This window comes from Vigna unguiculata, chromosome 11 (genome assembly GCF_004118075.2).
Source record: "Vigna unguiculata cultivar IT97K-499-35 chromosome 11, ASM411807v1, whole genome shotgun sequence".
Classification (NCBI taxonomy): domain Eukaryota; kingdom Viridiplantae; phylum Streptophyta; class Magnoliopsida; order Fabales; family Fabaceae; genus Vigna; species Vigna unguiculata.
Genome location: NC_040289.1, coordinates 36,048,252 through 36,062,475, shown reverse-complemented (window position 1 = coordinate 36,062,475; position 14,224 = coordinate 36,048,252). Strand labels below are relative to the sequence as shown.

The following is a 14,224-nucleotide window of genomic DNA, read 5'->3' as shown; positions in this document are numbered from 1 at the left end:
ATGTCTTATATGTTTACATGTCTTTTATCATATGTGATGAGATGATGGTGTCTTATAGAGAAGATAGAAAAGAATATAGATATTTATATTTTTGTTTATGTTTATGTTATTTTCTTGAAAGTTGTGCAAATATAATGTGATTCTTTATGAAAATGGTAGTTTAATCGGGAAGTCTTACAAAAATGTAAATATTATCTTAATATTTATTTATTTTAGTTTGCTCAGTTGTAATATGTATTTGTTAATGGAATATTATCCTTATATCAACCACTTAAGACATGACATGTTTAATATAACAACTTCCATTGATCGAATCAAAATAAGAAGTAAAAGCATAAGTTTTCTCTTCAGGGATAAAAAAACCATTATCCTTATACTAACCACTTAAGACATGACATGTTTAATATAACAACTTCCATTGATCGAATCAAAATAAGCAATAAAAGCATAAGTTTTCTCTTTAGTAAAGTAATGGGATAAAAAAATACATGTGTCTGCAAATATGCGCAAATCAGATTTGTGGCGGATATAGTTAATATCATACCACGTATACCCGTGAGTATTCGTTACTTGTGAAAGATTAAAATTAAAATTTAATTTATATTTTATTAGGTTAAATTTAATTTATATTTATTTTAATTTATATTAAATTTCATTTACTTTGTAATTTTATTTTAAAAAATTAAAAATATTTTTTTTAAAAAATTCTTGAGTATCCACTAATACCCGTAAGTTTTAAAAAATTGTGAATATTTTTTAAACAAATATGTGATAAATAATAGAACGAATAACATGTTGAATTATTTTTTGTAAATCAGATAAACAGTAGGTAATATCCATACCCAACCAATTTTCATCCTATTCCTATCCCTATATCAAAACAGAACATAAAGTAAGAGTTAAACCATTTTGTTCTCATTAGGATTCAAAAGATATATTAAGATATAATTAGTTTTTAACTCCTTGTTTGAAAGTGGTGTACCTTGCAAACAAAACCACTTTCGTAATCCTACTAACTTTCACAATGAGATGGTGAAATTTCCAAAGCTTCCATCCCATATAACCCTCACCTTCCCTTAATGATTTTCCATCACATTTCACTGCAATCCCACTAAAAAGGAGAAAAAGGTATTACACCAACATCAAGGGAATGATTTTTTGTCCCAAAAGCCAATTTGATCGATCTATATCTTACTATTATCTACTTAGTTGTATGCTGTTAAAACAAGTGACTTTAAATTAAAAAAATAAAATTGGCACTCTAGTCTATATATATTTGGATAAATTAAAAAAATAAAATTGGCACTCTAGTCTATATATATATATATATATATATATATATATATATATTTTGATAATGATATTTTGACTTATTTTTTTTATCCACTTTTAATCTATCATTTTAATCACCTTTCAATTATTTTTTTAAATTTTTTTTATTATGACATGATGATCTAAGAGTGATTGAAGTGGTAAGTTAAAAATTGATAAAAAAATTGATCAAAATATCATTATACTATATATTTTTTAAGAAAAATATTTTTATATATACCATAATTTGTTGTCTAGCCTAGTTTCATGTTAGGTTATAGACCAACAAACCATTTTTTTACTGATTAAAATTTTGAAAAAATTAAAAAAAATGTTCAATATTATTGTTCAAAAGTGTAATTTTCAATATTTAAAAATAAGATACATTGTATAATAATATCATTCATATTTGTTTAAGTATTACTTTAATACTTATGTAAATGTCTTCCACATAAAATGTGTAATTAAAATAAGGAAATATCCATAGAAATAGAGAATAGTTATCCCTGTGAAATTTATACCGAAATATGTATACACATTATATACACCATTTATTGAAGTGCTTCTACTGATTACTTTAAAATAAGGATTAAATATTTTACTTACCTCACAAAATTCTGTATAATAATCTTGTATAAATAAAAGGTATTGTTTAACATTTCATTTAATAGTGACATTTGTATATACCTCAAAATAATCGTATCACCAACCTAAATTAACCCGACTTTAACTCATGAATATTAGATCAAACATGTTTAATTGAATATATATATATATATATATATATATATATATATATATATATATATATATATATATATATATATATGTATGTACGTACGTACGTACGTATGTATGTATGTGTGTGGTATTTTTTTAGAGTCTGTTCTAAAATAAATCATAAATCGTTTTGCTTCGGACCTATTTTTGTTATTCTGACGGTATAAATTGTTGTTGAAACAAATAATTGATCAACTATTGATTTAAAAAAGTTAGGAGAATTTATATATTTAGAGAAGAAAATTAGGTGAAAAGAAAAGAAAAATTAATTGGTTTTAAACTTATTTATAATTTGTTTTCGTCATTTACTTTAAATCGAATCTCGTAATATAAATTAATTAAGTCTCATAATTTCAACTATATGTGTCTCGTAATTTGAACTATATTTAGAATTTTATATTATTATTAATAAAAATGGACAAATACATTTTTTAGTGTAACTTTGCGGTTTTTAAATTTGTTAGTTTAATCCTAATTTCATTTAAAATAATTAGTGTATTTTTTTTAACATGGTTAAAAAAAGTGATGAAATAGCATAATAAATAACCATGAAACATGGAAGATTATTATAACAATTTAAACCACATAAACTCTTTAGCACAAACCTTTTATCATTGTTATCCTTCTATAAGAGGTTATTCCAATAAGGTTACGAAGTCTTTTGAATTTATTCAACGTGATTTTTTTATTTTTTTTGTTGATGTCATAGATCGAGTCATCGTTTTATTCAAAATAATTAAGTGTGATTACTTCCAAATTAATATAAATATCATTTTGAAAGATTATCAATTCAAATTATCTGCTCTATTGTATATGTATGTATCATATGTAACAGCTTAGAAAATTATATTTTAGGGATAAATTGTGTTTGAATTAATGAAACTCAATATTTAAATAATAAAATACGTAAAGTATAAATAAAATTTTAATAAACAAGTTTCATTATTTAAAAAACTTTTATCTCTCAAAAAATCTATTTTTTAGAACTCTCTCTTCTCTTTACAATTTCTAATTTTGTGATCCTCTTTGTGAAAATCGGAGACCACTTGTGATCCTCGTGGTGAAATCTTCAAGATCAACCAATCATTTTTTCTCTAATTGAGTAAGTTGAATTTCAGCCATTTTCTCTAATTAGGTTTTCAATCTTGTATGCGTCTCCCTTTTCAGATCGCATGAGTTATGAGTTTCTTTAGTTTTCCTCTTGAATCCTCGATGATCAGTGATCATAGGAATATGGTTTGATCGTTTTTCTGATAATTGTGCGTGTAGATAGAGTCCTTTAAAACTAATGAGGGGTTTTGGCGTAATAGAGCAGTTTGAGCCGATTTCATTAGGTAAGGGAAGCTAACTTGAAACTCGTTAAATTTAATAATCCATGATGAGTGATGTTTTCTTAGAATTGATAGTACTATGATTTTTTGGTATGACTTAAATTGGTTGATTTTTATTAAAAGTGGGATGAGTGTTTGATGTGTATGTGATTGATGATTTGGGCAATTTTGTAAGACCTGAGTCACTAATCAAATTGGTACTACCTCTATGATTTAAAGGCTATTTTAAAATAATACCCAAGTAAGGAATACCAAATTTGAGCCATGAAACAGGTCTAAAATTACCCAATTGTGGAAAACCAGTGTGTTGATAACTGGTGTGACGCTAAGCCTCACGGGACAACGTTGAGTGCTCATTTTTGCGAGACGAATGACACTAAGCATTGGCCAGGTGACACTAAGCGTTGGGCATCTTTGCAGGTCAAGAACTATTTTATTTTCTCTGATGCTAGGCGCTGGATTCTGACACTCAACACCCATTTTTACGAGGCGTTTAGCGCTGCTTGGTGATGCTAAGCGTCCATCTTTACAAGGCAAATGACGCTCATGGCTAATTGTTTTGTTTTCAATTGAATTGCATTGTTTAACTATCTTTTTCCTGAGTTTTGGCATTAGTTATGAAATGATCTATATGGGTAGTACCTACTCATGAATTTAAGGTCTATGTAGGTCTACGTACGAATGATTTGATGATTTTGGGAAATTCCTAAGGAGGAATCCCTTGGGTGATGTGTTCTTTAGGGCGTGCCTTGACAATCAATATTGTTTCATTTTGTGAAGCTATCTTGAATTCTATTAGCCATTAATACTCATATAGAGGAAAATGGTTAGATGGTGAAAATAGTAGGAGGTCCTGTCATAAGAATGACTTCATTTTTCTTAAGATTTAAACGGATTAACCCTGTGTGTGGTAGCTCGGGGAGAGCAGGTTATATCACCACAGGTTATATCACCACAGGTGCATGGCTTCACTAGTTTGACTCTGCAACACATATTCGGGTAATATTGAGTCTAGATGAGTTGAGTTTATATGCCATATGGTGTGTTATGCAATTTAAATTGGTGATTTGTATGTTTATAAATTATCATTGTAATATATATTTTTAATTTTTTATTCAGTTAACTTACCCTGCTTGGCTCCTTGTCTATCTTGTGGTTTTTTCCTTTGCTATGACCACCATTGTGGTGTGAGCAGGGAATGGTGCAGGTGCTAATGTGTCTAGTCGTGAGCATGAGCCTCCAACTTGAGGCTTAGTATAGTCGATTTAATTTATGTATAAAGTTTTGATAGTAACCCTTCGTGGTTAAACTTCTTTAGTTCCTTTCATGTTTGTATAGTAAGTCCATTTTTGATGACTGTATAAATATCTATGTAAAGCTTACGTGGAATTGTCATGTTTTGTACTATAAAATGTAAACTTCTTTATTTATTATTAAATGAAATATTACATTATATATAAGACTAAATATTCCTAGACAATTCGGTAAAGACATAATAGTCGATGACATGATAAATTTTTATATTTTATTAAAATGTGAATTTAAAGTTCATTTATCTCGCCCAAAACTCATTGGTAATTATATAGTGTAATTTTGTAACAATAACTTTAGTTTTATGTATTACGTACATTTGTATGTAATTGTGTTTTTTTTTTTTATTTCTTAACATGTTCAAAATTATAATATTCATTACGATGATTCATGCTTTTCTTAATAAAAGATTATCATAAAAATATTGTAAGGAAAACTATCCTACATTGTACATGATAATTCATTCATGTTATGTTTAAAAAGATACAACTGTAAGGAAAAAAATAAAAATAAAAAACAGAAAAAATTGTATTTGAAATATAAAAAATACAAACTACAAAAATAATTAATTAAATATTATCTGAATCCATTATAGCTGTTAAAAACTATTAAAAGTGATAAGGATTAATTAATTGTTATATGAATGATAGTGAGAAGTGGATGTGTCACGACACACTTATTTCGTCTTCTAGTCACTTTCGGTCTCGATCTCTTTCTTGCTTTGTCAATTCTGCAATCTTTCATTTTTGTTGGGTAGTGAATTTCACTTTTTTCACACTTTCAAACATTTTTCTTGAATCAGTAACTGATTCCACGTGACCTTGTCCACCTTCCAACATGTTTCTCATGAATAATAACACCCCTACATCATAAATAATTATTTAGTTAGGTCATAAATTTAAAAACTCAATTTTCTACCAAGTTTCTATTCAAATATGATACAGTGTTATAAAATTTAAAGGGTTAAATATTTCTTTTCTTAACTTTTAGTAAAAATTAGAATTAGTTATTCTTCAAAATTTTAGTTCAATTTAGTCTCCTAACTTTATAATTGTGTGAAATTAGTTCTTATAATCAAATTTTGTTAAATTTAACTAAGAACGCTAAGAAGATACAGAGAAAGCTAAGCGAACATCAAAGTTCACAAACCTAAGGAATGACCGCTCTGATACCGTAAATGTAACGTCCCATTTAATTATTATGCGAAAATTAAAAGAAATGTCACGCAAAGATAGTACTATAGCGTAGTCCTGGGGTCCTTAACACAACCCCTACAAACTGGGCACACCACGATGCCAACGAGAAACCAGATAAAAGTTTAACAGCTGAGAGTAGAGTAGTAAGGCATAAAGCAATACATGGGTCATAGCCCTAAAGAAAACCCATAAAGAAAATAAAGTCCAGCCCAGATGGCTAAGCAGCGGAATCGTTATTGCCTTGTTGACCGTGAGAACCTCGCCCATCTGCTCCCATCAATTAAATTGATGATCATCGCAAGAAGAAGAGCCACATACAAGACAACTATACAACAAACATGGTAAGCTAGAGTAAAACAGTTCATCAAGTAGATACATATCATCACACAATCCAAGCATTTCATATATCATCCAAACATGTTCTTACTTCTCAAACAATACACTAGACCCTGACTCGACTCATTCAGATACATATAGCCTGGTCGGTTTCAGCGGATGCTTGCACTTGTGGTGGATACCTCTGTTCACCCCCGAGCTAAGTGTTAAAGTGTTATAATGAATCATTTTCCCTTACACACAAGGTTAGCCCTTAATGAATTTCAGGCCTCCTGCTACTCTCACCACAGGAGTCAGTCCGCTCTAAGTGAGACTAACTGACTCCTTAGAGTGTCAGGATGCAACCTTACCTTGAATCCTTACCAGACCATATAGATGGGGCACCACCATGGACATCCACTAATAAGGGCCATGGAATTACGTCCCGACCACTGAAGCGCGACCCTGAAAGTCTCACCTAGAGACTCCAAGGAATTACGCACTGACACAGACCAATATATATAAACAACCAAGAATTATCACGTACATTACACATCAAATTTCATATCAACATCCATAACCAATCCTCATTTCTCACGGTTAAATCAACACCAACTTGTCATTACCAATCATGAGTAAAACACTTCCTCTCATACCAATACCATGCCATTGGTTTACCAACCATCAAGGTCCATTGTTGCTCATGCCAAATTTGTGACCACACGCACATATATATGTATCCAACTTCTCATGTACAACTCATATAGAAATCATGCCAAGCTCACAACCCCCCACATATAATCCCCTCCCAATCATGCATACTCATTCCCATTAAGCCATTATACAATCACCCATATAAGCACAATTTAAACATCCAATCACAAAGGAAACAACATCTCGGGACGCATCCTCGCCCAGCTCCTCGCTCAGGCTGGAGGGTCTCGCTCAAACGAGAATGACTCTAGCTCAGGCGAGCTCCCCTCTGCCTAGGCGAGAGCTTGACAAAGAGGATAGTAACCCCTACGCAATCTCGCTTAGGCGAGACCCTCTCCGCCTAAGCGAGACGTTCGCTCGCTCAAAACGAGGGTTTGGTCGCCTGAGCGACGACTCACGTAGAAAACCTTGGGCGAGCATCTGCTCATCTCGCCTAGGCGAGGCCAGCTCGCTTGGGCGAAATAATCAGTGTTCGCCACTATTCGCACCTGCACAACGCATACACACATACCAAACAGATATTCCAGCCAGTCCAGTCACTCATGGTAGCACACAAACTCAATGAATCAATGAACTACAATGATACAAGTCAAATCACACCATACAAAGAGGTTCTAGCTTCCCTTACCTGGAAAAGGGCCAACAACTGGGTTCTTGGGTGTAAAAAGAGAAATGCAGCAGCTCCTAAAGCGGTTTAACGAGCTGGAAACACAAGGACAGAAAGACACGAAGCTACTCAGTACGACCCTAGTGGGAACTCAAAGCAAGTGTGCTAAACAAGAGATATAGGGGATGGAATGCGACTTACGTGGAACGAAACTGGCTTGAACAAGTGCGACGAAGTTCTAAGACTGAACCCTAGCGGGAAAGACGACTGCGGCTCTAAACACCAATGGGCAGACTCTGAAAGTGTAGGATGAGTGAATTAGAACAGACTTTGAGGTGGTTTTATCCTTTGGACCAGCCCTTAGGTCCAATAACTTAAAGACAACCCTTAAATCTTTAAGGCAGAAAACTAACCTTACTCAGTGAAATATAATAGGAAAAATCACTCTAATAAAAACAAAATCATGATATGTTTAATTTATAAAATTTGACAGCCTCGTTAGACATGCCAATTTATGATTAATACTTATATATTAATGTATGTACCACCTTCTGTTCAATAAATTTTAAAACCACTATACGTTGATAATATTTAAATATTTATGATTAAAGTATCTCGCTAATTTAAAATTAAATGTAAAGCAAAACATTATTAATTAGTATTATTAATACATAAATATTAGTTTTTTGGACATTATTTGTTCCCATGAATGCTGTTTTTACTTTGGCAACGTATTTCTTCGTTCTATTTTTTTTTTTTAAATTTTAATGGACAAATATTATCTACAGTAGTACTACTAATACTTTTGATACTTTTTTTAATTACATTTATATTTTATTATAGCAACACATGACATACAAATAAGTTACAGGCATAGTTAATATATTTAAAAACAAAACAAATTCGGATAAAAAGATTGATAAGACAATATATTTTAATTTTAGAAAAATAATTTATTTTCTTATACCGAAACCCATTTTGCTTAAAGATTTAAGAAAATTATTTCTTAATGTTGATTACGGAGACTTCAATTTGACGATATTTTGACGAGACTTTTCATTTTCTTGCCTTCATTAAACATTTTTCCTTATCAATTTGTCGTGTCTGAGATTTGCAGTTTTCAATGTCCGGAGTTAAATACAATTCTTCTTTTTGTACGTTCCTTAAGTAAATACTTTTTTATTTTTGTACTAAACTTAATGACGTTACTTTAAAATTACACTAATACATTATGGTATTATTATAGGAAAATAAGTTTTTAACAGTTAAATTTTAACAATTTCTTTTACAACTGAAATTAATTATTTTAGTATATTCAATCAATTTTATATTATTTAACTAATTTTACATTACTTATGGTCGAAGTCAATCATAATTTAAATATTTATATCTCTTCATTCTTCAAGGTAAAAAAATGTGAAGAAAGTTTACTATTTTAAAGTCAACAATATCTTGAAACTGTCTATTGTCAGATAGAGGTCAGATTGAAATTTTTTAAAATAATTTTTTATTTTCTTACTTGTATATTTTAAAATTAATTAAAATATATAATTTTAAAATGTAAAAAAAATTATCAAAATTTAATCATTAAAATATCATTATTTATTGCACTTATTTTGTTAGTTTTCGTAGTTAATGATAAGTTGAGTGTGAGATTGGAATAGGTGAATAAATTAATTGAGAGAGAGTTAGTGTAAGATTGCTGATATGGTATTATATAAAGGGACACTTTACTTTACCAACTTTTTTCGGTTCATTGATGGTCACTGCCAGCAAAAGCGAGCCCACAAGTATATGCTAATGGTAATGACATTCACAATGCCATAAACATTCATCTAATCTTCTCTGTTACTCTTCTTTCAAATATCATTACATCACACTGTCATTAACTCTTCTTTTTATTGTAATATTTTTTATTCCACCATAGACATGGGATTTGGCAACCTGAAGCTTGAGCAGATTTTGAATTCCAATATTTTTGTTCAAACCCTTTTGACCCTTTTTCAGTTTTCTCTGGATTTCTTTTTTGTTTAAATAAATAAAGGTGGTGATCAAAAGAATCTAGGACTATATATATTAATTACGAACGTTGTCATCAGTTTATACCAGAGCTAGATGCGTGTTGAACATGCTTTTGATCTTTTTCTTCCACCTCCTGCATTGAATGTCCTTCGGTACCACAAAAGGGTATTCAGATTCGTCTTCTGCTCTGTGGTTCTGGTGGAGCTGTGTTGCGTTTGAAGGTACGAACGATAGTAGTAGGTCTTTGTTTTTTGCTGTTTTTTTTTTTTTTCGTTTTTAACCCCTGTTGTGATAGAGTGGCAGAAATTCATTCATTGCTTTGTTTTCTTTTCTTGCATGTGCCAGTGTTCTTCATTTGATAAAATCGGTAGGTTGAAAAGAGAGAATTTGAGGGAAAAGGGAAAGATAGTGTTAGTGTTGTGTTGGTGGAGACATGTGGGATTGCAGAGAAATTTGGTTATTTTTCTGTGGTTTAACAATCTTGCCCTTGCTATGTTTTTCTGCCAACTTTGTTCCTCTGGATAATTACCTTATAGACTGTGGAGCATCGACCGATACTTCCATAGATAACCGCAATTTCAGAGCGGATAGTTTCTACAAGAATTTCATTTCCACCCAACAAGATGTTCTTGCAAGCACCTCCTTGAAATCAATAACTTCCTCCACTGATTCGCCTCTTTATGCAACCGCAAGAATTTTCACTTCACCTTCAAAGTACACGTTTCCGATCAAAAAAAGGGGGAGACATTGGATCCGGCTTTATTTCTTTCCATTTGCATATGAGAAGTACGATTTGAGTGCGGCAAATTTCGCTGTTTCTACCCAGGACTACAATCTTCTGAGTGATTTTACTGTGCAGAAAAACCCTGTTATGAAGGAGTACTCTTTAGATGTTAACTCAGACACCCTTGTGATCACTTTTTCCCCTTCTGCAAATTCCATTGCTTTCGTGAATGCCATTGAAGTTGTTTCGGTTCCTGATGGCCTCATTGTTGATAATGGTTTCTCGCTATATCCAGCAGGGTCCTACTCTGGCTTGTTGACAAAAGCACTGGAAACAGTTCTCAGGGTTAACATGGGTGGTCCAAGTGTCTCCTCTGGGAATGACACGCTTCAACGAACTTGGGTTAGTGATGAAAAATTCCTCATACAACCTAACTTGGCCACTAATTTTTCAAACATAGGTGCTGTGAAATATGTTAATGGTGGACCAACAGCAAACACTGCTCCACCTTCTGTGTATGGTACTCTAACAGAGATGAACTCTGCTGGTGATCCCAGAAGTAATTTCAATGTGACTTGGCAGTTTGATGTGGAGCCTCAATTTCAGTACCTGGTTCGGTTTCACTTCTGTGACATACTCAGCAAAAGTCTCAATGAGCTTTACTTCAATGTTTTCATTAACTCCTTGTTGGCTGCTAAGGATCTTGATCTGAGTTCCGAAAATAGTAATGTTTTGGCTACTCCATTTGTTAAGGACTTGGTCACAGCCCCATCTGCCAGCGCCAAAATGCTTGTAAGCATTGGCCCTTCTGCTGTGAATAATAATTATCCTAATGCTATTTTGAATGGGCTGGAGATAATGAAAATGAACAATTCTGCTAGCAGTTTCAGCTCATCAACTGCGCCTCAGACCGGTTCTTCTGGTTCAGGTTCTAAAAAGGTTGGCTTGATAGTAGGTGTGAGTGTTGGGGCACTTTTTGCAGTGGTTATGGTTCTTGTTTTGTTTCTACTATGCAGGAAAAGAAGACGTTTGGAGAAAGAAAAACAAGGGCATTCAAAGACATGGATTCCCTTATCAGTCAATGATGGAACTTCCCACACCATGGGAAGTAAGTACTCGAATGCCACAACAGGAAGTGCTGCTTCAAACTTTGGGTATCGTTTCCCTTTTGTGACAGTTCTGGAGGCTACAAATAATTTTGATGAGAGTTGGGTTATTGGAATTGGTGGCTTTGGAAAAGTATACAAGGGAGAGTTAAATGACGGTACTAAAGTTGCAGTTAAGAGGGGGAATCCTCGGTCACAGCAGGGGCTAGCGGAATTCCGAACTGAAATTGAGATGCTGTCACAGTTTCGCCACCGCCATCTGGTATCACTGATTGGATATTGTGATGAAAAGAATGAAATGATATTGATATATGAATATATGGAAAAGGGAACTCTGAAAAGTCATTTGTATGGTTCAGGTCTCCCAAGCTTGAGTTGGAAGGAGAGACTTGAGATTTGCATTGGAGCAGCTAGAGGACTGCATTACCTTCACACAGGATATGCTAAAGCTGTTATTCACCGTGATGTGAAGTCTGCAAATATTCTGCTTGATGACAACCTCATGGCCAAGGTTGCAGATTTTGGACTATCAAAGACGGGGCCTGAAATTGATCAGACACATGTGAGCACTGCTGTGAAAGGGAGTTTTGGGTACCTTGATCCTGAGTATTTCAGGAGGCAACAACTTACAGAAAAATCAGACGTGTATTCATTTGGGGTGGTTCTATTTGAGGTTCTTTGCGCTAGGCCTGTTATAGATCCAACACTTCCTAGAGAAATGGTGAACTTGGCAGAATGGACTATGAAGTGGCAGAAAAGAGGGCAACTGGAGCAGATAATAGACCCAACACTTGCTGGGAAAATCAGACCAGATTCTCTTAGGAAGTTTGGAGAAACTGCTGAAAAATGTTTGGCTGATTTTGGTGTTGACAGGCCTTCTATGGGTGATGTGTTGTGGAATTTGGAGTATGCTCTCCAACTCCAAGAGGCTGTTGTTCAAGGTGACCCTGAAGAAAACAGCACTAATATGATCGGTGAATTGTCACCACAGGTCAACAATTTCGACCACGAAGTTAGTGTTTCCGCTGCACAGTTTGAAGCTTCAAGTCTGGATGATCTTTCTGGTGTTTCTATGAGTAGGGTGTTCTCGCAGCTGGTGAAATCTGAAGGGAGGTGATTTACAATTTTATGTCTTCTAAATTCTGCATAACATTACTCTTGCTTGCTTCATCATAACGCAACAGTAGATTTCCCTGTTAAATATCTGATTAGTGATGTTTGAGTTGGATTATCATGAAATATAAATGCATATTGAATATTTTCAGTAACCACCTTACCCCATACAAACACATCATAATCGCCAAGTTCTTACATCAAACTGCAGAGGGATAGGTTCCTTTTTTTAACAAGATAAATGGTACAACGATATTCTTGTTCGATGTTCAGCATGCCACAATAAGTTATTATTTGTAAAGTTTGGCTAACACCCATCCAAATTATAACCTTAAAGTTTACAATTTACAAATGTTTGTGTGATTTTCCAAACGCATCAAGCCAAAAATAAAGACGACTTTTATTATGAGAGCAAGCTATTACGTTGTACTTGGTAAATGTTGTTTCTTAATAACTGCACATCGAACGTAGAATCCAAACCATTTCCAAAGGTGCAGGAAGATCCAAAGACAACGAATACTATAAAATTTTACCATTTGACATTAAATAATTTCAAGGATACATACTAGTTTGAACAAATTTATTTTCTCACAATTAACTTGACTATACCTTTAATCGATTCTTGAATAAAAACCGTGTTTCAGACTAATAAACACATTTTTCCACCACAATCGCAATATATAGGGATGAACAGAATAACATTTTCATATTCAAGATATAAGGATTAAATTACAAAGTAGACATCAAGAGCAACACCACAATTCATATCATTGGAGGCACTATTCCTAAAACACAACTTCTTAACAGACTGAACTTGCCTAATAGCTTCTCTAAACTGAACAAAGAAACCTAAACCTAACCCCCAAATCCATAGAGGGTTCTTCCCTGTCTCTTAAGAGCATAAACCACATCCATTGCCGTAACCGTCTTTCTTCTGGCGTGCTCGGTGTACGTAACCGCGTCACGAATCACGTTCTCAAGAAAGATCTTCAGAACACCGCGAGTCTCTTCGTAGATGAGACCGCTTATACGCTTCACACCACCCCTACGAGCCAAACGCCGAATGGCAGGCTTCGTTATTCCCTGAATGTTGTCACGCAACACCTTACGATGCCGTTTCGCTCCTCCCTTTCCCAAACCCTTGCCTCCCTTTCCACGTCCAGACATCTTCTTACTCGCAAAATTCGCAAACAACAATCTACACCAAACAAACCACAAATTATAACAACAATTTTACCATAACTGAATTCAAACACAAGATTATAACAACAAATTTATCAGAACTGAATTGGAACAGTGAAATCGATGATTACCAGAGGTAGGTGATGAGCCGTGCAATCTGAGGTGGAAGGGAAATTCTGTTCGTATTTATATGTCGTGTTGGGGTTGGGTGATGTGTGTCAATTTGTGTGAGGGTTGCAGCGAAGCGTCGGGATCGTTGATGGATTGGTAGTGGACGGTTCAGATTTGAGATCATGGTGGGCGCGGATCGATGACGTGGGTGAAAGTAAGTGAATGCTCTCTTCGGCGCCATTGGAAATATCTGAAATTTGAACCAAAACTTGTATATACATTGGACTACTGTGTTTGATTCAGGAATTTCTTTTTACACGCTTTGTATTCTTCATGCACCCTCGTATTTTCTAAAATTTTAATTACATCTTCGCTGAAATTAATAAAAATAATAGTATATG

At 33.5% G+C, this 14,224-nt stretch overlaps 2 protein-coding genes across 3 annotated transcripts; one reads left to right on the top strand and one right to left on the bottom strand.

The window, feature by feature from the left end:
• The first annotated feature begins 9,290 nt into the window (after window positions 1-9,290).
• On the top strand, window positions 9,291-12,685 carry LOC114169473 (receptor-like protein kinase HERK 1). Of its 2 annotated transcripts, XM_028054635.1 has the most exons (3): window positions 9,291-9,368; window positions 9,665-9,808; window positions 9,933-12,685. In XM_028054635.1, exon 3 carries the CDS (start codon window positions 10,021-10,023, stop codon window positions 12,532-12,534), a length of 2,514 nt encoding a protein of 837 aa, XP_027910436.1. In that variant the 5' UTR covers window positions 9,291-9,368; window positions 9,665-9,808; window positions 9,933-10,020; the 3' UTR covers window positions 12,535-12,685. The 2 variants fall into 2 exon arrangements, with proteins under 2 accessions (XP_027910436.1, XP_027910434.1); XM_028054633.1 differs by lacking the exon at window positions 9,291-9,368 and having other exon boundaries at window positions 9,383-9,808.
• A 524-nt stretch (window positions 12,686-13,209) lies between these two features.
• Window positions 13,210-13,950, bottom strand: LOC114169474 (histone H4). Its single transcript, XM_028054636.1, has 2 exons — window positions 13,844-13,950; window positions 13,210-13,728 (listed from the first exon to the last, which is right to left on the bottom strand). The coding sequence occupies exon 2, from the start codon at window positions 13,695-13,697 to the stop codon at window positions 13,386-13,388; it is 312 nt and encodes a 103-aa protein (XP_027910437.1). The 5' UTR covers window positions 13,698-13,728; window positions 13,844-13,950; the 3' UTR covers window positions 13,210-13,385.
• Between the last annotated feature and the right edge of the window lie 274 nt (window positions 13,951-14,224).